This window comes from Bos mutus, chromosome 5, assembly GCF_027580195.1.
Source record: "Bos mutus isolate GX-2022 chromosome 5, NWIPB_WYAK_1.1, whole genome shotgun sequence".
NCBI classification, from domain to species: domain Eukaryota; kingdom Metazoa; phylum Chordata; class Mammalia; order Artiodactyla; family Bovidae; genus Bos; species Bos mutus.
Genome location: NC_091621.1, coordinates 73,461,682 through 73,488,545, shown reverse-complemented (window position 1 = coordinate 73,488,545; position 26,864 = coordinate 73,461,682). Strand labels below are relative to the sequence as shown.

At 41.3% G+C, this 26,864-nt stretch overlaps 1 protein-coding gene across 1 annotated transcript; it reads left to right on the top strand.

Annotated features, from left to right (window-relative positions):
• Positions 1-1,724: 1,724 nt before the first annotated feature.
• On the top strand, positions 1,725-13,538 carry NECAP1 (NECAP endocytosis associated 1). Its single transcript, XM_005908314.3, has 8 exons — positions 1,725-1,880; positions 7,036-7,136; positions 7,292-7,396; positions 8,060-8,141; positions 8,929-9,037; positions 9,127-9,310; positions 11,141-11,243; positions 11,810-13,538. Exons 1-8 carry the CDS (start codon positions 1,786-1,788, stop codon positions 11,856-11,858), a joined length of 828 nt encoding a protein of 275 aa, XP_005908376.1. The 5' UTR covers positions 1,725-1,785; the 3' UTR covers positions 11,859-13,538.
• The last annotated feature ends 13,326 nt before the right edge of the window (positions 13,539-26,864 follow it).

The window sequence follows — 26,864 nt, the reverse complement described above, 5'->3', positions numbered from 1 at the left end:
TGGTTTTCCACTTGCCCTCTGTGCTAATTAAATCAATTAGGTGACTGTTGTGGCAAGTATAAATTTGGAGTATACAAAGCAGGTGTTTATGGAGACACTGCAGTAGAATTTACCATTATAATAAAACTGAACGCAAACAGCGGCTATTAAATAATCCATAATGCTGTCCCAACTGGTCAGGGATTGAACTGATCCCATTTACAGCTTAGTGTGTTAGTCACTCTGTCGTGTCTGACTTTTGTGACCCCATGGGCTGTATCCCGCCAGGCTCCTCTGTTCATGGGATTTTCCAGGCAAGAATACAAGAATGGGTTGCCATTTCCTTCTCCAAGGGATCTTCCGGACCCAGGGATAGAGCTCAGGTCTTCTGTGTTAAAGGCGGATTCTTTACCACCTGAGCCATCAAGGAAGCCCATTTACAGCTTAACATGGGTAAAATTTCCAAACAAGATAATCAAAAGTACACACTGAATGTGTAGCAGACCATTTCAACAGGTGCCATTCTCGAAACTCTAAGATAAAAAGGAGTTATTATAAGGCAATGGATCAAGCCTGGCATTTTTGAAGTTTGGACTCCGGAAGATTAAAATCCACCATGTCTACGCCTGAGTCATACACTTTCTTTCAGTTCAGTTCAGTTCAGTCGCTCAGTCGTGTCGGACTCTGCGACCCCATGAATTGCAGCACGCCAGGCCTCCCTGTCCATCACTAACTCGAGGACTTCACTCAAACTCATTTCCATCAAGTGGGTGATGCATCCAACCATCTCATCCTCTGTCGTCCCCTTCTCCTCTTGCCCCAATCCCTCCCAGCATCAGATTCTTTTCCAATGAGTCAACTCTTTGCATGAGGTAGCCAAAGTACTGCAGTTTCAGCTGTAGCATCAGTCCTTCCAAAGAACATCAGGACTGATCTCCTTTAGAATGGACTGGTTGGATCTCCTTGCAGTCCAAGGGACTCTCAAGAGTCTTCTCCAACACCACAGTTCAAAAGCATCAGTTCTCTGGCGCTCAGCTTTCTTCATAGTCTAACTCTCACATCCATACATGACTACTGGAAAAACCATAGCCTTGACTACACAGACCTTTGTTGGCAAAGTAATGTCTCTACTTTTGAATATGCTATCTAGGTTGGTCATAACTTTCCTTCCAAGGAGTAAGCGTCTTTTAATTTCATGGCCGCAATCACCATCTGCAGTGATTCTGGAGCCCCCCAAAATGAAGTCTGACACTGTTTCCACATCTATTTCCCACGAAGTGATGGGACCAGATGCCATGATCTTCTTTTTCTGAATGTTGAGCTTTAAGCCAACTTTTTCACTCTCCTCTTTCTTTAGGTATCCAGTTTGGGATTACGGACCCGCGAATACCTCTTTTCTCTTGAAAACTACGGTTAAGAAGTGACTCTTACAAGAAAAAAATTCGCCAGGCTTCAAAATGGTAGTCGTTCTCCCAGAGCACTGCTGGTACCTGCCGAGAGCAAGATGGCGTTTCTTCTCCTCGCTTTTCGGGGATGGAGATATCCTTAACGTGAATCACGCACTTGGAGGGCATCCTTGCCATTACCCAAAATGGTGATTCACGCAACCTCACCGTTTCCAGGTTTCAACATGGCTTCCGTAACCCGCGCCAACAGAGGTTAATCTCAGGACGCCGGCCGAACGCTCGCGGAAGTAGCGTCAGCGGAAGTGCGTCAGCGGAAGTTTTTTGGAACTCAGCTCCCCGGCTCTACGTCCCGCCCCCGCGCTGACGCCCCGCCCCCAGCGGCCCTGCGAGCAGAGCCAAGATGGCGTCCGAGTTGGAGTACGAGTCTGTACTGTGTGTGAAGCCTGACGTCAGCGTTTACCGGATTCCGCCTCGGGCCTCCAACCGCGGTTACAGGTACTAACTTCGAGTCATTGTGGCACGCGCTTACCCGGTCAGGCTTGACACTTTGTTTCTCAGGTAGCAGGCCGCCCGTCCCTGCCATTGCCTCCTCTGGATTGTTAACTTGCTAGCCTGGCCACCTGGGTTTTTGTCACCCTTTCCGCTGCTGTTTCCCCACTCTGGACTGCCGACATCCTTGTTTCCGCCTCTTAAAAAAAAAAAAAAATAAAACGATTACCATCCTGTAACCTCCCACCGCTCTCCCCCCGGACCCCTCTGGATTACCCATCTGCTCCTCATTCTCTTCCTGTCGTGTCTGCGCCTTGGCCAGTCACCTTTCCCTTCGCTCATCCCTGCGTCCTTCAAGTTGTCACCTTTATCGTCCCATCCCTACCTCCTTGCCCCCGTACCCCCCATTTCCAATACCTGGTGCGCATTTGTTGGTGATTATTGTGTCTTAGGCCCCTCTCTGGATGAGATAATTTATCTTTTGTGCAGTTCAGTCTTGCCACCAAATACAGTCATCCACCATATACTATAGTATAGGTGATACTACAGTATTTTCAAGCCTTCCTTCCCTGTTCTCATGTAGCTTTTGCTTTCAGAGTTAACACAGCATTTTATCTGGAGGGCTAACTAACCATCTTGTAATCCAATGACTATGAGGGCCTGAGGATGCTGTCAAAAGTTACGGACATGCAGTCCAAAGAATTAACTTGCAACTCACTGGGTTACCTGTTAAAAAATATGAGTGTGAGCCCTGGCAATTTAACAGCTATGTGATTTGACACAAATCTTTTAGCCTCTCCAAGCCTAAGTTTTCTCATCTGTAAAAAAAAAAAAAAAAAAGGGAGGGGGTGATAATAAAACCTGCTCTAGCTATGTACCTTTAGAAGTTTTTGGAGGGTTAAATGAAATCATAATAAATGTGAAAAATAATTAAAAATGAATTTCCTAAAAAGAATTTAGTAAACAGTAAAGCAGTCTATAAATATAGTATTTTGATTTCTCTCTCTGACTCACATCACCAGCATGATTTTCCTCTTGGCATTTGTTACCTCGGCTTAAAAATTACCCTCTCCCTGTGTCTTATGTTGTACTTCCTTATCAGAGGTTCGTTCATCCTGAATCAGTATCTTTGTGCTTGCTGACCTGTGCACTAGATCCTGTGGGTTGTACCCTAAAAGGTAATCCTAATTTCAAGCTTTCAATCAGACCCCTGCTGACCGTGAATAAGACTCTACATGCTTTTTGATGATAGTCACAGGGACTAATACCTGTGAGTCAGCTGAGACCTCTTCTCCCAAGCCAGCCTTCCTTGACCTTTCTGTTCTGGCTTAGGTGTGCTCTGTGTGCCTCCGTAGTACCTGTTCTTGACTCTCTCACTTGCCTTCCTTCAATGTACTAATTTTTTGGTTGTTGTCCCAGTTCTCCAGACTAGACTATGAACAACTTGAGGTCTTCTTAAACTTAGAAGATCTTTTAAACATTTTCTAGGATCTAGCACAGTTTCCTGCACATAGTGGAGACTCTGTAAATGTTGACTGAAAAGAATAGGTTACACTTAAATTAGCATTGATCGATCTGTCAAATAAGGTAAAATAGCTGATGACCCCTAACTTTAGGTATTAAGACTTCCTTAAAGATATGAAACATTGAAGTGGGTTTCAGTTCTTTTTCAGTCCGACTTTTTTCGACTCCATGAACCTGCCAGACTCATGGAATTCTCCAGGCAAGAATACTGGAGTGGGTTGCCATTCCCTTCTCCAGTGGATCTTCCCTACCCATGGATTGAACCCAGGTCTCTTGCATTGCAGGCAGATTCTTTACTGACTGAGCTACCAGGGAAGCCTTTTTCTTCTGCTTCACGCTTTTAAAAACACCTTTTACCCATCTGCTTTCTCTGTCTTGATTTTAACTTTATCCTTCATTCTTATGTCAGTTAACTGCACTGAGCCGTCAAAGCAATTTCTTAATTTTCCTCTTACCCTTTTCCTTGTCATTCTATGTTTTCCATGCTTATTAGTGACATTTTATCCTACAAGAGGCTTTTTATATCAACCACTGTTAGTGAAGAGAGCAGAATTAAATTTGAATTGTGAGTCTCATTTATTTGCTGGGTTACTTCTGGCAAGTCACTTAAATCTTTTGAACTTTAGTTTTCTCATCTATAAAGATGAGTATAATATTATGTACTTTGTGAGATTCTTTCAGTTTTCACAAGAATGGGCATAATAACTCCTGGAACAGGTGCTTGATAAATAGTGCTTTTCTGTCTTTGTGTAATCTTTTTTGTTGTTTACCAGAAGTCATTTTATATTATGAGCATGATTTATCCTCTAGGCTGCTGTTAAAGGAAAAACTGGACTTTATAGGAATCAGAAATGCTTTCTTTGAGATGAGAGGGAATAATTGACTTTGATTCACCTGTATAAACTGTCGATTCACCTGTAAAGCTGTCACTTCTTGGACTTTCACTGACCAGATTTATAGAAGGAGAATGGGTTGGTGGGAAACTTATAAACGATTAGAAAATGGTTCTTAACCTGTAAAACCTTATTTTATTTATGATTACCCTTTTCCTCAACTAAATCATTACTAACCCTACACTGTGTTTTAATGTAATGAAAAGAATACTGGACTTTGAAGTTAAGGATTGTTACTGTGTTATTGTCCTTTTCTTCATTTAGAGAGAGTAGTTTTTTCAATCTCCAGCCATCTTAGTGAGCTTCCCTGGTATCTTAGTGAGCTTCCCTGGTGTCTCAGTGGTAAATAATCCCCCTGCCAGTACAGGAGATGCGAGTTCAATCCCTGGGTTGGAAAGATCCCCTGGAGAAGGAAATGGCAACCCACTCCAGTATTCTTGTGTGGGAAAATCCATGGACAGAGAAGCCTGTTGGGCTACAGTCTATGGGGTCCCAAAAGAGTCAGACACGACTGAGTGAATGTACAGCAACAACACAGTAGGCTTTCATGCCTATTCCACATAGCTGCTGTAAGATTTATTGCCAAGGTAGATGAAAATATGTGAAGTTCGTTTCGAAGACCAGTAAAAATCAAGAGTACCCCTGGCTAGGTCTGGGGAGTTGGAGAGGAGTTAAGGTTCAGGGCTGGGGGAAGCTGCTGCGTGAATATCCATTCACTTACTGAGAATTTGTTAAATATTGGCCACCAGACATACAAATAAACCGAGGAACCTGTCCAAAGAAGTGCATCTGGTAAACTTGTTCCTAGTATTTTCAGTAGCCCATTCACACTATGTCTACCTCATGACAGAAGAGTGGAGTAAGTAACGACTTATTCAAAAAATTTAATAGATAAGGACTTCTAGAGCATGCTCTGAACTGGATCAGATTCAGGTACTTGGGGGTCTTTGAGACAGGACATCAAGAGAGAAGGGCATGATGAAGATGTATGTTGTAAAATCCTGTTCAGAATTTGTCCTAATTTAAATTTTCATGTCTTCCTGTCTACCATTTACTTACCATCTTGTTAAACATATGTTTACCCAGATATACTTTATTGTTACCTTCTTAACTGCAGGTGTTAGTCTCTAGGTTCCCACGGGATGAGTTATTAACTTTTACCTTGCCCTCCCTTTTCCACACTGCTTGCAAAACAGAATCACAAATGCAGTGTTTTGTAAAATTGGTTCATGTTTAAATGTCTTAGATTTCATTCAAATTCATCTAGAACACAGATTATAAGTATTCAGTGTTTTGTAATGTTCCCATTTGTATCTCTAATCTACATGTCTTTCTGAAGTCCAGCTTCATGTATTCACATGTATGCTCTGTATCTCCTCTTGAAAATCTATTAGACATCTCAGACTTAACCGAGCCAATGCTGAACTACTACTAATCTTTCTTTCCAGAGATGTTCTATCTGTAGTCTTTCTCATCTCAATTATTGGCAACTCCTCTGTTCAGGCTAAAAACCTTGGCGTCATCCTTGACTTGGTCTTTGTTGTCTCTCTTTCTCTTCTACCTTGCATCCATTCATTAGAAAATCCTGCTGCCTTTGCTTTAAATATATCCATCGTCTAGTCACTTGTGCTCCTTTCTCTTCCTGGTCACCATGGTGACTCCCCCAGATTACTACAGTAGTCTCTTAGCTAATCCCCAGCTTTAGCGTTCATATTGCTGCATCTCTGCTCTGCACAGCAAAGTAATCCTTTTGAGATAAAAGGGAGATCATGTCACATTTCTGCTTTAATGGCTTCTCCTTCACTAAGACTAAAAGCTAGAGTTCTTAGAGTGGCCTGTGAGCCCCTCCATGATGTCCCTCAGTTAGTTCTCCCACCTCATTTCCTTCTGTATTCTAATCACAGCGACTTCCTTGCTTGAGGGCGATATAGCAGGCCTGCTCCCATTTTAGCATCTTTGCACCAGCTGTTTACACCTGGAATGCTTTTCCTCCAGATATCTGCATGGGTAACTCTCACTTCACATTTTGCTCACATTTCACCTTGTTAGTCAGGCTTGCCCTGACCACCCTTTTGAAAGCTGCAACCTATTCATTCTCCCACTATCTTCCTGAGCTCCTTTTTCTGCCCTGGGATTTTCTTTTTACCTTAGCATTTAGCACCTTCTGAGCTATTAATGATTTTACGTATCTATTGTTTGTTTTTTATTATCTATTTCCTGTTAGATTGTAAGCTTCCTGACGGCTTTAAACTTTGTTCCCTCTTGTATCCCAAATACCTAGAATAGTGCCTGTGACTTAATACACACTCTGTAAATATTGGTTGAATTCAGTGAAAGATAATACATTTAGGGATTTGGGAGGCTTCTGTTACCCAGTATATTTCATTTAGTAGGCTTTGTTGTTCCCTGATCAGCAAAATACTATTATATAAAGTACTATCCTCAGTATGAAAATAGTGTCATTGTGATACATTTTTAAATTGCTTTTTTGGGTAATTTTACATATTTTTATTGATACTTATTGGACTTAAGTAGTAACATTTCTTCTATTTGCTTTGGACTGTGTGTAACCTGAGGCATCTTTGTAGAGAGAATTATGAATTAGTGTTTTGATTATTTAATAGGCAGAAAGAGTAAGTAATTCAGAACAGGGAAATAGAAATATGGCAAATGATTGTGTGTAGGTTTTCGGTAAATTAAAGACATAGACCTGAGGCCTGAGACTTTCCATTTTTCTATCCTAGGGCATCTGACTGGAAATTAGATCAACCCGATTGGACTGGTCGCCTCCGAATCACTTCAAAAGGGAAGGTTGCTTATATCAAACTCGAGGATAAAGTTTCAGGTAATCTACTCGTGACCCTCTACCATATTAAGGATGTTGGTTTGGTGTTCTTTTATGAATCTCTTCAGATTGTGGATTGGAGTGGAAATACTTGCTAATTGAATTTTAGACTTTTTGCTTCCTTTGCTTAAAGAAGTCTTTTTCTTACCTGTCAGGGGAACTCTTTGCTCAGGCACCAGTAGAACAATATCCTGGTATTGCCGTGGAGACAGTGACTGATTCCAGCCGCTACTTTGTAATCCGGATCCAGGATGGAACTGGTAAGGGATTGGGGATTTTGAATGAATTGAGATTTGGAAAATAGTTAATGCACATCAACGGAAATGTGTCCCAGTGCATTTATCTTACTTCAGTTTACTAAAATTTTTCTTCTCTTTGTCCAAAGTTAACTCCAGTTGCTAGAGGAAAAGGATTAACATGTTATTTGTAATAGTTATAAACACAGGTTCAAGAGGTGATTAAAAGTAGACGTAAATAAATCAGAATATATGTCTAACCAAAGAATTGGCAAATACTGCCTGTTCATTGTTGCAGGGCTCTTTGTGGGACTACTTTACCTCATCTGTGTTTATGGCAGGCATCTTTTTTCCAGTCAGAGGCTGGCAGACTTTTTTTTAAAGACACAAGATAATAAACATCTCTGGGCCACATGGGCTCTCGCAGCTACTCAGTTCTGTCACAATGGTGTGAAAGCTGCTGTGGATAATATTAGACAAACTGGCATGGCTTTGTTCTCGTGAAATTTTATTTAAAAAAACAAGCTCTGACAGCATTTGGCCCATGGGCTGCATGCAGTTTGCTAGTTCTCAGAGAGTCTTTTACATTCACAGAGGTTGTCTAGTTATGGTAACTATTATATTTTCATTGAGTAGCATTTGCCCCAGGCATGCTTCCTGTTGGGAGGATTCTTATCCTTTTCACAGGGCGAAGCGCTTTCATTGGCATTGGCTTCTCAGATCGGGGTGATGCCTTTGACTTCAATGTCTCTCTGCAAGATCACTTCAAGTGAGTGAAGCGTGTCCTGAGTTACCAGGTTGAGTGTGTGGGGAATGCTGCCCCTCCGTTGAGTGGGCACTGTCTCTTACCTCCTGCTTTCATTACTTGGTAGACTAGGTCTTGTGACTGTGATTGTCCCGTTCACTGTTTTCTTCCATTATCTTTGTATCTATTCTATCCTTATAGCTGGAATATGTTTTTAACCCATTGTACACTGGTTTGGGAAGATGCTGCTGTTTATACCTCTGGGGAAGTTGCCCGTAGCTCTTAGGGGGCTGAGGAGGGGCATAACAGTAATAGCAGGGCTTTCTGTGAGATAGTGGGGAGTTTCGTGCCAGATTTGTCACTCCATGTAACTGACATGTTTTGTGCCTCTTGCGGTATTTCTTCAGCCCATTTGCTTTTGGCTTAGCTGTGGTGAATAGCACCATGGACACTGGTAGAAAAGGGCAGGTTTTTCTGCCTCAGAACTTTCTGAAGTTGTGGAAAGCCACCCATTCAGTGAGGGGGCAGCTGGCCTGCCCCGTCAGAGGTGGTCCTCAATCACAGGGCTGGGAATTGGTGGCCAGGTGCTCTCTCGTGGAGGGACATGTTTAGTCTGCCATTGTGTATAGTTCCCCAGTGGTATTGAACTCCAGTTGTCCTCTTCCTTGGCTTTTCTTCCTTTCCTTTCTACGTCTGATGTTCCCTTACTCTGCTTTCTGGAATCATGTTTCACATAAGTTAGCCACAGATTGATTTGTCAAACTCTGCTCTCAGGGAATCCTAATTAAAATAATGTGCCCTTTTATTGAAGGTGGGTAAAACAGGAATCTGAGATTTCCAAAGAATCTCAAGAAATGGATAGTCGTCCCAAGTTGGATCTGGGCTTCAAGGAAGGGCAGACCATCAAGTTGAGTATTGGGGTGAGTATGGTTCCCCTCACCTCTCCTTGTATTTCCATAAGCCTATGACTTCTCTTTCTTTTTCTCACCCTCCTTTTTTTCTTTTGTAGAACATTACAACCAAGAAAGGAGGTACTTCTAAGCCCAAGACTGCAGGGACCGGGGGCCTCAGCTTACTCCCACCGCCACCTGGAGGCAAAGTCACAATTCCCCCTCCATCCTCCTCAGTTGCCATCAGCAATCATGTCACTCCACCACCCATACCAAAATCCAATCATGGAGGTAGTGATGCAGGTAAATCTCTCTAGTACTTTTAACTTTGAGAAATCATAGCTTAGGGTTTTATTGGTAATAACCTGTTTGCCAAAGAGAGTGTCAGTGGTTTTGCTCTTAAAGGCACTTGGCACTGACAAGTTGACTCTGGTAGCCTTCAGCAAGGGATTAAAGCTTTTCTAGTGAGCTGAGAGTCATGGTATCTGGTTGATTTTTTGGCTAAAAATGGGTAGATATTAAAAAGACTGTTTCCTTCATTGGACCTTGGTGAAATGCTAGTAGGCCCAGGAGTCAGATGGACCAAGATTATGGTCATAGCTCTGTTAGTTTTTATCTGGATGTGTTTGGTAACATTTAGGTTCTGTGAGTCTCGTATCCTTACCTGTAAGATGGAGATGTAGAACTTAGCTCAGGACTCTGAGGGTAAAATGATGTGATGGCGCTTAGCTCAGTACTTGGCATGTAGTTATCATTCAGTGAATGTTATTTCTCAATCCTTTCCATTTCTTCACAGGGCAGTTGAGAGGAAATTAGACAACATCTGGGTTTATGAGTACATTTTTGTTCTTACTGTCTAGTGGGAAACAAGAAGAGATATAGTCATTTCCGTTTAAAAGATGAGAAATTAGAATTTGAAAAGGAATTTTCCTGAGATTAGAGAACCTAGTGTTAGAATCTGAAAGTTATAACTTATTTGAAAAGGAATTTTCCTGAGATTAGAGAACCTAGTGTTAGAATCTGAGAGTTATAACATATCATTAATTAATTATAACTTAATATTATTTGTTTAAAATTATATCATTAATCAATTATAAGTGTTTTTTTATAGGAGCAGACTTTCTCTTTCTGGAATTTTTGAGGTAAAAGTGGTTCTAGGCTGCTGCGTTTGCTAAGTGTTGCCAGAAGGCACTGAGGATAATATCTAAGGTTTATTTTTATTTTTTTAAAAAATTAAACCTTTTGTTTTGAGATAATTCTAGTTTCACATGCAACTGTAAAAAATAAGAAATCCCATGTACTCTTTATCCAGTTAACCTCAATGGTAACATTTTGCAGAATTGACAGTGAGACTGTCTACCTATCTTCCTTAGATTTCTTCATGGTTAGGTATTCTCATTTGTGTGTGCAGTTGGCCCTTGAACAATGCAGAGCTTTTGTGCACTGATCTCTTGCCTGTTCCTGTCCTGTGCAGTAGAAAATCTGTGTATGATTTCACAGTCAACTATCCATATCTGTGGTTCCACATCTGTATATTAAATTAACTACGGATCATGTAGTACTGTACTGAGTGTTTATTGAAAAAAGTCCATGCATAAGTGTACCCATGTGGTTCAAACCCACATTGTTCAAGGGTCAGCTCTAGTTCTGTGCAGTTTTATCAGGTGTAGGTTCCTGGATCCACCACCAGGCTCAGGACACCAAACAGTTCCACCAGGACAAAGACTCCTTGTGTCCCCCATTTTTAACCACACCTTCCTCCCTCTTCACCCCCACCCCTGTTCCTAACCCTTGGCAATCAGTCACTAATCTGTCCTCCATCTCTTAATTTTGTCACTTAGGAATGTTAATGGAATCCTGCAGTATATAACCTTTGGGATTGACTTTTGCCACTCAGCATGATTCCCTTGAGATTCATCAGGTTGTTTTGATATATATCAATAGTCTGTTTATTGCTGAATAGTAGTCCATCATATGGATGTACCACAGTATGTTTCACCCACAGAAGAACATTTGGGTTGACTGCATTTTTGGCTATTACAAGTAAAGTTGCCATGAACTTTTGTGTAGGTTTTTGTGTGAATACAAGTTTATGTTTCCCTGTTTCTGTTTCTTCTCTTACCTTGTACTCAGATATCCTTTTAGATTTGGATTCTCCTGCTCCTATCACGACACCAGCACCAGCTCCAGTTTCTGCAAGCAATGACTTGTGGGGAGACTTCAGCACTGCATCCAGGTATTAATGTAGGGAAACCACCATCCTCTCAACTGGTCTATCAGTGATGTGTGCCAATGTAATGATATCTCTGATCTGGGAAAGCAGGGCATCTGTAGGTCATACATGGTGTTTGGCAGGAATTCTAGGTAAGGAGTGCAGGAGTGCTGGGATGGTGGCATAAGATCACTATGGGATGGAGCTTGGGCTTCCCCATTGGCTTGGTGGTAAAGAATTTGCTTGCAGTGCTGGAGACACAGGAGACGTGTGTTCGATCCCTGGGTTGGGAATATCCTCTGGAGAAGGGAATGACAGCCTACTCCAGTATTCTTGTCTGGAGAATCCCATGGACAGAGGAACCTGGTGGGCTACAGTCCATGGGGTCACAAACGGTTGGAAACGACTAAAGCTACTTAGCACGCACACACGCAGGCAGGATGGAACTTGGGTAGCCTGATGCAGGGCTTGGTGAGCACAATTGCTCTGAAGTACAGTTTCAGGAATTCTGGGCAGAGATTTCTTGGAAACTGTTAAGAATGGAGTCCCTATCCTAATATGCTTCTGGCTGTCTCTGTTCTCTCTTGCAGCTCTGTTCCGAACCAGGCACCACAGCCATCCAACTGGGTCCAGTTCTGAAGAGCACTGGTGGGATGTTCAAGAGAGACGTGAAGAATAATAATGACTTTGAGGGCACCAATCTGAGAGGGGGGGCTCGGAGCCGCTTCCCTCCCCAGAACCAAAATCCTGGACAATCGTTCTCATAGCTTCTCCATTGCATTCAGGCTGGTGGTGTCACCCTCCTGTGCTGTTCCTTGGAGTGCAGCCAAGAAAGTATTTCCCGGCTCCTGTTCCCTGTCAAGGCAGGGAAGTAGTGGGTCTTAATGATGCTTGTGGCTGGCTCTACAGGGCTCAAAAGGCCAGGGTCTCTGAGGGGGAAATAGTCCCTACCATCTCTAAAAATTTTCCCCATCTTTAAATTCTTATTTCAGAATTATCTCAAGACCCTGGCATGCCTCTTTGTGAAGCCCTTTCTAGCAATTTCAGGGGAGACAAAAACCTTGGAACTTCTTTTCCATTAGCCGAAGACTCTAAAAATGGACAGACTGACCTCAGTGTTTACAGATTCAGAATTTTGATAGGGGGTAGGTGTGAGGAAAGACTTGCGTCCTGGGTCTCTGCTGTGTGCCCTCCCCCAGGCTTGTCCTGTGAGTGAGCAGCCGGTGTGGGTGCAGCCCCCTTACCCTCTAGCGCAAACGTTTACACGTCCCTTCCTGTGATAAGAGGGTTGTGTTGGTGGCGCTTCCACTCTTGTGTCTGTCAAACAGTGCAGCATCTTTGATCAGTGGTTGTCTTTTGGATGAAGGAGGCTCAAGGGGCTGTGTTTTCCTAGTTATATTCTAGAGAAGCAGTCACTTTCTTGCAGCTCCATCTTGCTGCTGCCTCTGAAGCCCGGCGTTACTTTGTTATGGCCCCATTATTTGACTGAAAGTTTAAAGGGTTTGGGGTTTTTAACCTCACTTGTAGAGTAGAGAGGTTGAATGCACTTAACTGTTGATCAGTACCCACATTGCCTTGCTGCCTGGGTATCTGGCCCCTTTTCATAAACATTTTACTTTGTGAATCCACCAGCTCTTCAGCAGAAAGCTGCTATATTACATGTATTGTCATTGATGAAGGAAGCTGGAGAGCCATGGCTTTAGCTGTGATAGTTTTTGCCCGGATGAGGGCTGTGATACTTGCCACCAGGGGTATGTGAGAAGCAAGTAGCTCCCCTGCCACTTTCCCTCTGCCCACCATTCCTTTTACAACGCTGTGAAGGGGTCCCGCTCTTGAGTGAACGGGCTCCAGCTATCTGATTTGTCAGGGGGCAATTTTGAGAGTGAATGTGAGGATCTCACCTCTTCCCTTAGTACCTATTTGGATATTACTGGCTGAAGAGAGTCCTTACATTTAGTTTTTAAATAGATTCTCTCTCTTAGATTTCCTTCTTGACTCTTTTTAAAAAACTTTGGGTCCATTTTGTTTTCATTGCTTCCCGTTCCAGGCAGCTCTATTCTTACAGAGCCATGGCAGGACATTTAAAAATTCCAATAGAAAACACTAGAAGGAAAGTCTATAGAATCACTAGTGACTAATAACTACTGGGAACCTATTTTCTCAATCTTCCTGTATGTTGTGTTCTTTGTATTCTCAAGATGATAATATATTATGTATTTGAATTGCTGAAAAGTTGAGAATGATGTTTAAGATGTATGTATATAAAGCATATGTATGCTGTATTGGTGCAATAATGGTAATTAAAAGTACGGAAAAAGGTAGCGTCTCTTTTGTCTTTTCATTTGCTTGTTTCCTTTTCTTTTTAATTTAATTGACCCAATATAGGTGGGCCAATAGGTAATAAAAGGAGACTTTATTAACTCTTTTTCAAGAGATGGAGCCTTTAAGAGGTGAAGGCTCAACCTCTGTCCTCATGGCTCTCAACCCACAGAGGCTTGTTGTAGAGACCGTTTGTTTTAATTATTTGCTGGTACAGTTAATTTCATTTGCTTCAAGTTATCTTCGTGATCTAGGCCACCTTTCATATTCCAGAACTATGATTGGCAAAAATAAAGGGAATCAATGCTTGTGATAGAACCAAAGTGAGAGTCACAGACTTTGGAAGCCAGGATTTTGGAGTTGTCATTTAGTGATTGTCACAGGAGATGAATCAGAATGATACCAGTGCTTCTTTTGCCTCTTTCAGTTTAACTCATAATGGGACTTCCCTGGTGGTCCAGTGGTTTAAGATTCCATGCTTTCAATGAAATGGGTACAGGTTCTCCAGGGGATCTTCCCAACCCGGGGATGGAACCCAGGTCTCCCGCGTTGCACGCCCATTCTTTACCAGTTGAGCCACAAGGGAAGCCCAAGAATACTGGAGTGGGTAGCATATCCCTTCTCCAGTGGATCTTCCTGACCCAGGAATTGAACTGGGGTTCAGTTCTCTGCCTTCAATGCAGGAGACGTAGTTTCAATTCCTGGGTTGGGAAGATCCTCTGGAGGAGGGCATGGCAACTGACCAGTATTCTTACCTGGAGAATTCCTAAGGATAGAGGAGCCTGGCAGGCTGTAGTCCATAACATCACAAAGAGTTGGACACGACTGAAGTGAGTTAGCATGTGCATCGTGGATAGAAAAACATTAATCCTGAACTTCAAGGGGGTTTTGGGGCAGAAAACGTGGATAATCTTTTTCCAGCTCAAACCCCCTCAGACATTGACATCTGCCTTCAGGGTTGTCAGGTGAGCTTTTCTTACCACTCCCTTCCTCCATTCTGATAACCTAGGTAGTCTTCTTGCTTCTAGCTGCCTCAGCTCCGTTCAGCTTCCGTGTTGCCACCAGAACACCAGGGCTGAAACCAAGCCCTGCTCGTGCCCTTTCTTCCCTACTCATTAATTGCCTTTAACAATTTTCCTTCACTTCAGATTAATGTCCAAAGTACCACTTCATCCTCAACTCTCAGGTTTCCCTTGCACTTAGTTTACTTCAGCACACTGATTCTTCATATGCTGTCAGCACCGTGGGCATTGCATGCTTACAGTTCCCTCTGCCTAGAATTCCTTCCCTTCTCTACCTGCTTGGTGAAACACCCTTCCTGTCCTGGAAGGATGGCTTACGTGCTGCTCATGGAATGTTACTTATCCTCTCAGTCTGAAAGATGATCTTCCTTGTTTTGGGGAAGGAAAATTTCAATTTGCTATTGAAATTCTCTTCTTAACTAGTTTGTAAGCTCTTGGGTATAAGGATCATGTCTTCATTTTTATCTACTCGGTACTTTGCATATACCTTTCAAGGTAGTAGTTACTCATTAAATACTCGGTGATTTTAGAGAAGTGTGACTAGGAATCAGTAAGTTGGGCTTTTCTTTTTATGACTCACTCTCACTTTGGCTTTTACTAGCTGCATGCCCTTAAGTGTTCCTTGAATGCTTTGTCATAGTTGCAGAAAGTCTCATTTGTATGCTCCAGAGTCAGTTAATGTTAGGGCCCAAGAAAGTAGTGTTGAAGATGAATTTTCCTTTAGTACATAGACTCCATGGCCTGGGAAAAGGAAATCTGGATATCTTGTAGCCCAGGGCTGATGAATTTGGTGGCTTACTGTCTCAGTTATCAGAACTGGCTAAGATTATATTGCACTTCAGTTATGTTTAGCTTTTTCTCTAGCTTTTAAGAAAGATCATTTCTGTTATTGCTTTTTAACCATACATGTGGTTTGTGACTAGAACTCATGAGCTCCCCATCAATCACTTGAGAAAGAAAGGAAATAGAAAGGACTTCTCTGATGATCCAGTGGTTAAGAATCTGCCTGCCAATGCCGGGGACGTGGGTTAAATCCTTGATCTGGGAAGACCCCCACATGTCACTGGGCCACGAAGTCCATGCACCACAACTACTGAGCGCATGCTCTGCAACAAAGAAGCCACCACAATGAGAAGCCCGCTCACCCCAACTGGAGAGTATCCCCTACTCAACTGCAACCAGAGAAAGCCTGCGTGCAGGAATGAAGACCCAGAGTGGCCAAAAATAAGTAAATAAATAACACATATATATAAAAGAAATAGGAAGAGAGTTACATTTACTTGCAAGTCCCTCAAGTCTGGTAGAGTTTTCATAGCAACCATGGTTGAAATCATGCGGAGTGGCACTTATTTCAGAATGAGAATTGTTATTTTCAGTCCCTTTCTGAAAATTTTCAAGATACGGGGGTAATACATTCTTTTTTAAAAAGCTCTAGTATACTAAAGACTACATCTGAGTCAGGATTAAAGTAATTGTCCATTGAGACAATGTTCTTCCCTAGGATCAGTGTCACCCACTGTTAAATACAATAGTGCATTAAGACCCATTGTGAATGCTTTTGTTTGCTCTTTAAATGAAAAAATTAAAAGTTTTTATTGAAATATAGTTGACTCACTATGTTGTGTTGGTTTCAGGTGTATGACAGAGAATCAGTTATACATACACATATATCCACTCTTAGATTCTTTCCCCTGTAGGTCATTACAGAGTATTGAGTCAAGTTCCCTTTGCTCTACAGTAGGTCCTTATTATCTATTTTATATTTAGTAGTGTGTATATGTCAATCCCAATCTCCCAGTTTGTCCCTCTCTCCCTCCCCCCCCATTATCATAAGTTTTGTTTGCTTTTTAATTTTTTTTCTTACGTGTGTTCTGCCATGGCACCTGTTACAGGAAAAAAAGTCATTGAAGCGATTTCTGTAAATGCTTTATCTGGCTGCATAGCAGCATGGGACCACTAGAGGGTGGGGCTGTTCTAGGAACTACTGCTCAGATTTCCTAGTAGCCAGCTGCTGCTGCTGCTAAGTCGCTTCAGTCGTGTCCGACTCTGTGAGACCCCATAGACGGCAGCCCACCAGGCTCCCCTGTCCCTGGGATTCTCCAGGCAAGATACTGGAGTAGGTTGCCGTTGCCTTCTCTGCCTAGTAGCCAGAGAGGCACTTAAAAGACATAAATGAAGACAATCAAGGGACATTTTAGTTAAAGAGTCTAAACATATACCCAATACAAAGATTTTTGGGACTGTAGAAAAATAGCTGTTTGGGTAGGCAGAAAATGAAGAACAGAGTAATACTTTCTTCAAATTTTAATACTTAAACCTTTTTTGTGCTTAGTTGCTCAGTTGTGTCTGACTCTGCGATACCAGGGACTGTAGCCCACCAGGCTCCTCTGTCCATGGGATTCTCCAGGCAAGAATACTGGAGTGGGTTGTCATTTCCTCCTCCAGGGAATCTTCCCAACCCAGGAATCAAACCCAGGTCTCCTGCATTGCAGGTGGATTCTTTACCATTTGAGACACCAGGCAAGTCCAAATAAGTCTTTGAAGGGGGGATATACGTATTAATTTGGATGACCCTGCCCCCACCTTCCGCAGATGGAGGAGCCTGGTGGGGGCTACAGTCCATGGGGTTGCCAAGAGTCACACACAACTGAGAAGCTAACACTTTTCTTTTCCCCTTCCTCAGTCCCACCAAAATAGGTGAATAATGGGCAGTAAACAGTACTGGTAACAAATATGAACTTGAGAGGAGACAGATTGCCTTGGCACAAAATTTTGTCTGCCACTTTCTGGCTTTTTGACCTTGGACAAGTTAACTTTTGTTTGCCTCAGTTCTCTCATATGCAAAATGAGGATACTAGTTCCTACTTTATACAGTTGTCAGAATTCTGTTCAGTTCAGTTAAGTCGCTCAGTCGTGTCCAACTCTTTGTGACCCCATGGACTGCAGCATGCCAGGCTTCCCAGCCCATCACAAACTCCCGGAGTTTGCTCAAATGCATGTCCATCAAGTCGGTGATGCCATCCAACCATCTCATCCTCTGTTGTCCCCTTCTTCTCCTGCCTTCAATCTTTCCCAGTATCAGTGTCTTTTCCAATGAGTTGGCTCTTGGCGTCAGGTGGCGAAGATATTGGAGAATCAGCTTCAGCATCAGTCCTTCCAATGCATATTCAGGACTGATTTCCTTTAGGACTGACTGGTTTGATCTCCTTGCAGACCAAGGGACTCTCAAGTGTCTTCTCCAACACCACAGTTCAAAAGAGTAAGTTAAAAACTTAAAGTGCTTAGAACAAGACCTGGTGTATGGTAAACTCTCTTACTGCTTTTGCTAATGCTACTCGGCTGGCTCTTCTTTTAATTTATTTTTTATTGGAGTAGAGTTGCTTTATACTGTTGTGTCAGTTTCTGCTGCACAGCAAAGTGAATCAACCATACATGTACATATATCCCCTCTTTTCAATTGGCTGGCTATTCTAATCCTGGCTATCAACATGTGCAATAAGATAGTAAGTATAAGGGCAAAATGATGAGAATTCCTTTCCTTTAAAAAAAATTAATTAAAAATAGAACTGCCATACAACCCAGCAATCCCATTCCTAGGCATACACACTAAGGAAACCAGAATTGAAAGAGACATGTGTAGCCCAGTGTTCATTGCAGCACTGTTTACAACAGCTAGGACATGGAAGCAACTTAGATGTCCATTGGCAGATGAATGGAAAAGAAAGTCATGGTACATATACACAATGGAATATTACTCAGCTATTAAAAAAAATGCATTTGAGTCAGTTCTAATGAGGTAGATGAAACTGGAGCCTATTATACAGGGTGAAGTAAATCAGAAAGAAAAACACCAATACAGTATATTAACATATATATATGGAATTTAGAAAGATGGTAATGACAACCTTGTATGCGAGACAGCAGAAGAGACACAGATATAAAGAACAGACTTTTGGATTCTGGGAGAAGCCAAGGGTGGGATGATTTGAGAGAATAGCAATGAAATATGGATATTACCATATGTGAAATAGATGACCAGTCCAAGTTTGATGCATGAATCAGGGGACTCAAAGATGGTGCACTGGGCCAACCCAGATTGATGGGATAGGGAGGGAGGTGGGAGAGGGGGTTCGGGATGGGGGACACATGTACAACCATGCCTGATTCATGTCAATGTATGGCAGAAACCACCACAATATTGTAAAATAATTAGCCACCAATTTAAATAAATAAATTAATAAAAATTAATTTTATTGGCATTTATTTGACATTTAATTAACTGTAAATGTTTAGATGTAAAAAAATGTTGATTTGATACATTTTTTTGCACTAGCTAGTGTTAGCTAATACTTCTGTCATGTCATGTAGTTGTCATTTCTTTTTTTTTTTTTTTGTGGTGAGAACAATTAAGACCTAATCTGTTAGCAACTGTGAAGTTTATAATATTGTCTATACAGGCTTCGGAGAAGGCAATGGCACCCCACTCCAGTGTTCTAGCCTGGAAAATCCTATGGATGGAGGAGCCTGGTGGGCTGCAGTCCATGGGGTCGCGAAGAGTCAGATACGACTGAGCGACTTCACTTTCACTTTTCACTTTCATGCATTGGAGAAGGAAATGGCATCCCACTCCAGTGTTCTTGCCTGGAGAATCCCAGGGATGGGGGACCCTGATGGGCTGCCGTCTATGGGGTCGCACAGAGTCGGACATGACTGAAGCGACTTAGCAGTGTACAGGCTTACCTCCTTTTATCACACTTGCAGATACTACGTTTTTTATGAATTGAAGATTTGTAGCATCCATTCATCTAGGAAGTCTATCAGTGCCATTTTTCAACAGCACTGTGATGATTTGCTCACTTGGTGTCTCTCTGTCATGTTTTGGTAATATTCACAATATTTTAAACTTTTTTCATCATTACTGTATTTGTTATAGCATCTGTGTGATATTACTACTGTGACTCACTGTAGGCTCAGATGATAGTTAATATATTTTTTAGCAATGAAGTATTCTAAAATTAAGGTGTGTATATTTTTCAAGGTGTTTTTCACTAGAGTACAGTATAGTGTAGACATTGGGCTTCTCTGGTGGCTCATTGGTAAAGAACCTGCCAACCAATGCAGGAAACATAAGAGACACAGTTCGATCCCTGGGTTGGGAAGACCCCTTGGAAGAGGGCATGGTAACCCACTCCAGTATTCTTGCCTGGAGAATCCCATGGACAGAGGAGCCTGGAGGGCTACAATCCATGGAGTTGCAATGAGTCAGACACGACTGAAGTGACTTAGTACACATGAATAGTGTACATATAACTTCTATATGTATTGGGAAACCAAAAATTCTTGTAACTTTGTTGCAATATTCGTTTATTCTGGTTATCTGGAACTGAAACTGGTTTCTGAAACTAGAACTGATTTCTCCAAGATATGCCTTTAATGATTGTGTGGGGCATTAGATTTCCAGAACTTAATTTATCTACTGATTGAAAGTTTACACCTTTAAACTGCATCTCCCCAGTTCCTCCACCTGCTAGCTTCTGGTAACCACCAGTCTGTTCTCTTTTTCTACAAGTTTGGCTTTTTTAGATTACATGTATAAGTGGTATCATGAAATACAGTATTACTCTTTCTCAAACTTTTCTCACCTAGCATAACAATTTCAAGGTCTGTCCATGTTGTTACAAATGGCAGAATTTCCTTCTTTCTCATGGCCAAATAGTATTCTTTTGCATATGTATACCACATCTTCTTTATCTATTCACCGCAAATGGACTCTATGGTTGTTCCATATCTTGCTATTGTGACTAATGCTGCAATAAACAAGGGAGTGCAAATATCTGTTCAGTATCCTGTTTTCATTTCCTTTGGGTATATACCCAGAAGAGGAATTCCTGACTCATATGGTAGTTCTATTTTTAATCTTTTAAGAAACTTCCATACTGTTTTCCATAGGACTGCACCAATTTGCATTTCCACCAAGAGTGTGCAAGGGATTCCCCTTGATCCACACCTCCCCAACATTTGTTATCTTTTTTCTTTTGAATTTTGGTTATTCTAACAGATGTGCAGTGATATCTCCTTGTGGCTTTAATTTGCATTTCCCTGGTGATTAGTCATGTTGAGCATCATTTCATATATGTCCTAAGCATCACACTTGCAGTCTGGGCCCCAACCCTAGGTATCAGAACAGCATGAAATGGAAGTGGTTTCTTTGTGGTCTTGAGTCATACTAAGTTAGTCAGTTGCTTGTGACTTAAAAAAAAAAAAAAAAAAAAATCCGTTGGCCATCTGTATGTCTTCTTTAGAAAAATGTCTATTTAGTGCTTCTGCCCATTAAAAAAATCAAATTGTTTTTAGTTTTTTTGTGTGTTGTTTTGTTATTGAGTTGTGTAAATTCTTTAAATATTTTGGATATTAACTTCTTATCAGATATATGGTTTGCACATATTTTCTCCTCATCTGTAGGTTGTCTTTTCTTTTGTAGATTGTGTCTTTTGCTGTGCAGAAGCTTTTAAATTTGATGTAGTCCCACTTGTTGATTTTTACTTCTGTTGCTTGTGCTTTTGGTGTGATATCTGAAAAACTGTGGTCAAAACCAATGTTAAGAATCTTCCTCCCTGTGGTTTCTTCTAGGAGTTTCATGATATTACGTCTTATGTTTAAGTCTTTAATCTATTTCAAGTTAATTTTGGGAGTGGTGTCAGTGGTCCAATTTAATTTTCTGCATGTGATTATCAGTTTTCCTACTGAAGAGTTTTGTTGAAAAGACTGTCCTTTCCTATTTAGTATTCTTGGCTCCCTTGTTAAATATAGGTTGACTGTAAATGCAGAAGCTTATTTCTGGGATCTCTACTTAGTTCCATTATTCTATGTGTCTCTTTTTATGCCAGTACTATCCTCTTTTAATTATGATAGCTTTGTAATATAATTTGAAATTAGGAAGTGTTACACCACTGGCTTTGTTTTTTTCCTCATGGTTGCTTTGGGTATTACTTTTTTGTGGTATTTTGTTATTTTACACAAATCTTAGGATTCCTTTTTTTCTATTTCTGTGAAGAATGCCATTGGGATTTTGATAGAGGTTGTGTTGAATCTATAATTGGCTTGGGTAGTATGGATGTCTTAACAATATTAATTCTTCAATTAATTAACAATATTAATCCATGAACACTAGATAGCTTTCAATTTTTGTGTGTCTTCAGTTTCTTTAATCAAAGTTGTAGTTTTTGGTATGTAGAAATTTCACCCCCTTAGTTGAATTTATTCCTAAGTATTTTATTGTTTTTGGTGTTATTGTGAATGGGATTTTTAAATTTCTTTTTTGGTTGTTTTATTGTTATATGGAAAGGAAACTGATTTTTATATGTTTATTTTATAACTTGCAACTTTACTGAAATGATTTATTAGTTCTAACAGTTTTTTTGTGTGGAGTTCTTAGGATTTTCTATATATAAGATCATATCATCTGCAGAGAAAATTTTGCTTCTTCTTTTCTGATTTGAATGACCTTTATTTTCTTTTCTTGCCCAATTGCTCTGTCTAGGACTTCTAGTACTCTGTTGAGCAGGAATGGTGAGAGTGGGCCCCCTTGTCTTGTTCCTGATCTTAGAGGAAAAGCTTTCAGCCTTTAATCACTGAGTATGATGTTAGCCTGGTCCTGTCATACATGACCTTTATCATGTTTAGGTGTGTTCCTTCATACCCAATTTGTTGAGAGTTTTTATCCTGAAAGGATGTTGTAATTAGTCAAATGCTTTTCCTGTATCCATTGAGATAATCCTGTGATTTTCACCTTTTATTTGATTAATGCAGTGTGTCACAGATAATAATTTGTATACGCTGAACCATCTTTTACCCTAGGGATGAATCACACTTGATCATGGTGTACAGTCCTTTAAATGTGTTATTAAATTTGGCTTGCTAGTATTTTATTGAGAATTTTGTATCCATATACATCAGTGATGCTGGCATTTTCTTGTAGCATCTTCATCTTCGGTATCAAAGTAATGCTGGCCTTATAAAATGGGTTCTAGAGTGTTGCCTCCTCTTGAAATTTTGAGAAGAGTTTGAGAAGGATTGCTGCTAATTTTTTAAAAAAATGTTGGATGGATATTTGGGAAACCATCTGGTTCGAGCCTTTTCTTTTTGGTAAGTTTATGATTACTGATTCAGTCTACTTATTTGCTATTGGTCTCTTCAGATTTTCTGTTACTTCCTGTTTCAGTCATGGTAGGCTACATGTTTCTAGGAATTTTTCTATTTTTCCAGGTTATCCAGTTTGTTGGTGTGCAGTTGTTTATAGTAGTCTCTTATGATCCTTTGCATTTCTGTATGATCAGTTGTAATGTCCCAAATTTCATTACTGATTTTATTTATTTGAGTCTTCCCTCTTCTTTTCTTAGTTAATTTTGTTTATTTTTTTTTTAATACCAGCTCTTAGTTTTGTTGATCTTTCCTATGGTTTCTCTTTTTCACTCTGACTTTAGATATTTCATTCATTCTACTAACTTTGGGCTTAATTTGTTTTTATTTTTCCAGTTCCTTGAAGTATAAAGTGAGGTTGTTTATTTGAGATATGTCTTTTTCCTTAGTGTAGGCTTTTATCTATCACTATAAGCTTCCGTTTTAGAACTGCTTTTGCAGCCTTGCATAGGTTTTGGTATGTTGTATTCCATTTTTTTGCTTGTTTCAAGATATTTTTAAACTTTCCTCTTAATTTCCTTGAACTATTGGCTGTTCAGGATTGTGTTGTTTAAATTCCATATATTTGTAAACTTTCTAGTGTTCCTTCTGGTCTTAATTTCTAGTTTCACGCTACTGTGGTTGGAGAAGATATTGATACAAGTTTAGTGTTCTTAAGTTTGCTAAGAACACTGAGTTTTGATCTAACATTTGGCCTATTCTGAAGAATATTCTGTGCTTGAGAAGAATGTATATTCTGCTTTTTTGGAAGAATGTTCTGTAGATGTCTGTTTTAGGTCCATTTGGTCTATAGTATGGTTGAAGTCCAGCATATCCTTGTTGATTTTCATCTGGATAATTGATCCATTGTTGAAAATAAGGTATTGAAGTATCCTGCTATTATTTATTGTCTATTTCTTCCTTCTGATCTGTCAGTATTTGCTTAATATATTTAGGTGCTCTGATGTTGAATGCGTATATATTTATGATTGTTATCTTTTTGATCATTATATAATGACCTTCTTTGCTTTTCACTACCATATTTGGCTTAACATCTTATTTTGCTGACATATGTATAGTTATCCCTACTATCTTTTGGCTTCCACTTGTATGAAGTATCTTTTTCCATCCCTTCACTTTTAACCTATGTGTGTTCTTGAAGCTGAGCTGAGTTTCTTGTAGAATATATATAGTTGAGTTTTGCTTTTTTTCCAGCCACTCTGTCTTTTCATTGGAGAATTTAATCCATTTACATTTAAGGTAATTATTGATAGATAAGGACTTACTATGTCATCTTTCTAATTGTTTTTTGTGTTCTGTTGTTCCGTTGTTCCTTTCTTGCTGTCTTCCTTTGTGAATTGATGATTTTCTGTAGTGGTATATTTTGATTCCCTTCTCTTAATCTTTTGTGACTGTACTGTAGGTTTATGCTTCAGGATTTTTACCCTGAAGCTTCCATAAAACATCATATCTTCCTTTTTCCTTCCTTCCTTCCTTCCTTCTATCATGGTACTGTGGGCTGATAACAATTTAACTTTGATTGGATGCAAAAACTTTGCCCTTTTACTCCCCCTGTGTGTTCTTTCATGTCACTATTTACCTCTTTTTTGTGTGCACTGAGCTGCAGGTACCTGTGAAGTGGCTGGGGTCAGTTGCAGACACACATGTAGTGATGGGGACAGTGAACCTTGTGGTCTGAGGCCACAAGGGCAGCTGGTGAACTGCCCCTGAATCCAGAAACCAGCTTAGATGGTTAAGGTCCAGTACTGCTTATTACGTCTGGAAGTTATTTGCTGGAGAAATTTATAAAAATTAGCTCTTTTTCTTCCCTTACTGTTTTTTGTACCACCTTTCCTGTCTTTACTAAACGATTCAGTCCTAAATGAAGCATTAGGTGGGTAGAGCAAGGAGGGTGTTTGTTGAATAGTGGGATGGGGGAGGAGCAAGTAGTCTGGTGCAGGCAGTCAGAGCTCACGCAGGGTGAGCAGGGTGACTGTGCAGGGGGCTGGCTTGGCAGTGGTGTTGGAGCCCAAGTTGAGTGAAGAGACCATCTCTGTAGGGGTGGGGAAACTGTTCTGGCATCAGGGCCTGCGCAGGCTGAGGAGCATGTCCACACGTGGCTGTGGCCTGGTATGGGGCGTCATAAGCAGCCTGGTCTGGGTACCAATGCCTGAGAGGTGAACAGGGCATCTGTGTGGCGGAGTGGGGGTTGGTGCAGGGGGCTCACGCAGTGACCAGGGCATCCTTGCGGGGAGGTGTCTGAGCCCAAGCAGAGGGAGGAAGGCGTCCACGCAGGTGTGGGTTTCAGAGGCTGTCCACATGATACGGGAGCACAGCGTGGAGACTCAGAACCCAGGCAGGGTGAGGAGGGATTTCACACAGGAGGGTGACCTTGGACAGGGTGTCAGAGCCTGAGTGGGGTGAGAACAGATTCCACATTAGTCAGGGCACTGGTTTCAGGAATCAGAGTCCAGGCAGAGTAAGGAGGGCTGTGCTGTGGAAGGTGGCAGACCTGGGCAGGGTGAGGAGAAATGGCTGTGGGGATTGGCTGCCTCAGTGCAGGACTCCCATGCAGAACGGAGGTGGTGTCAACAGCGGTAGGGCCTGGATGGAGAAAGGAGCCCAATGGAGGAGAGAAGGGCATCTTAGTTAAGGATGGAGGGGCAGCCAAGGTAGAAAATGGGTTAAATCTAGGAAATTAATGCCTTTGAACTGTGGTGTTGGAGAAAACTCTAGAGACTCCCTTGGATGGCAAGGAGGTCAAACCAGTCAATCCTAATGGAAATCAACCCTGAATATTCATTGGAAGGACTGATGCTGAAGCTGAAGCTCCAATACTTTGGCCACCTTATACATAGAGCTGACTCATTGGAGAAGCCCCCGATGCTGGGAAAAGATTGAAGACAGGAGGAGAAGGAGGCGACAGAAAATGAAATGGTTGGATGGCATCACCGAATTAATGGACATGAATTTGAGCACACTCCAGGAGATGGTGAAGGACGGGGAAGCCTGGCATGTTGCAGTCCATGGGGTCGCAAAGAGTTGGACACGACTTAGTGACTGAACAACAACATTGATCAAATAAGTAAGGAGAATGGAAGCAGTTTTCTTACTGTCACAGAGGGAGTTAGAGATGCAGAAAGAGAAAAAGATAGAATGAACTCTTTGTGTAGGATTGGAATTAGAGACGTTAGTGTGAACTCATAGTTTTCAATATATTTAGACATAGAAATAAATACAGAGGTAAATGCTTGTGGTGTGTGTGTGTATGTGTGTATGTGTTATGCAGGGGAGAGAGGAATTAGGTGGGGAGACTAAAAGAAGGTGAATCAGTGGAATTCCCTGGCGGTCCAGTGGTTAAGAGTCTGTACCTCACTGCTGGGCTCTGGTGGGGGAACTAAGATCCTGTAAGCTGGGTGGTTCACCAAAAACTGGAAAAAGAAAAACAATAAAGTGGAGACTCATTTGGGGAGAGCTGAATCTTGGGTGTGAGCTGGGAGCATGTCTGCAAAAAGATTCTGCATGAAGGATTTAATTTTGGGGGTGCTTTCCTCTTGGCTTATATGTAGTGCTTAGTTCCTCCTCTAAACTGTGAATCCATTAGATTATCCTAATTTGTTAAAGGCTCCTGTATACCCATAAGCCTTTTGTTGTGGTGTCCTGGGGATGAAAGAAAGAAGGACACCCTTCTCCTCTAGCATCCAGTAGGGAGCTGCTCTCAGGAGCTGCTGGGGGCACTTAAGCAGAATGCATGTGGAAGCATGATGGACTTAATCAAGAACAGGGATGAGCAGAGAACACAGGAGAGCAACTTCTGAAGGCACATAATCTACACTTTGACTTCCCACTGCATTAGAGGACTCTGACTTTTGGAAGTGGGGAGTTTGGCAAGAAAGTTGTTCTGTCAGTTGGAATGTAGTCCCCAAAGTTGCCTGATCAACCCCAGAAGATGAGGAGAATGCAAACATGAATGAGTATATACTCAGGTTGGTGGATCTACAAATGATTTTGTGTGCAGGTGAAAGTGAAATTGAAGTCGCTCAGTCGTGTCTGACTTTGCGACCCCATGGACTATAGCCAATCAGGCTCCTCCGTCCATGGGATTTTCCAGGCAAGAGTGCTGGAG

Excerpts from the sequence above, each read along its gene's own strand:
- NECAP1 (XM_005908314.3), top strand. The coding sequence starts at position 1,786 with ATGGCGTCCGAGTTGGAGTACGAGTCTGTACTGTGTGTGAAGCCTGAC. Across the intron at positions 9,038-9,126 it reads CCATCAAGTTGAGTATTGGG|AACATTACAACCAAGAAAGG; the intron begins GTGAGTATGGTT and ends TTTCTTTTGTAG. Across the intron at positions 11,244-11,809 it reads GACTTCAGCACTGCATCCAG|CTCTGTTCCGAACCAGGCAC; the intron begins GTATTAATGTAG and ends TCTCTCTTGCAG.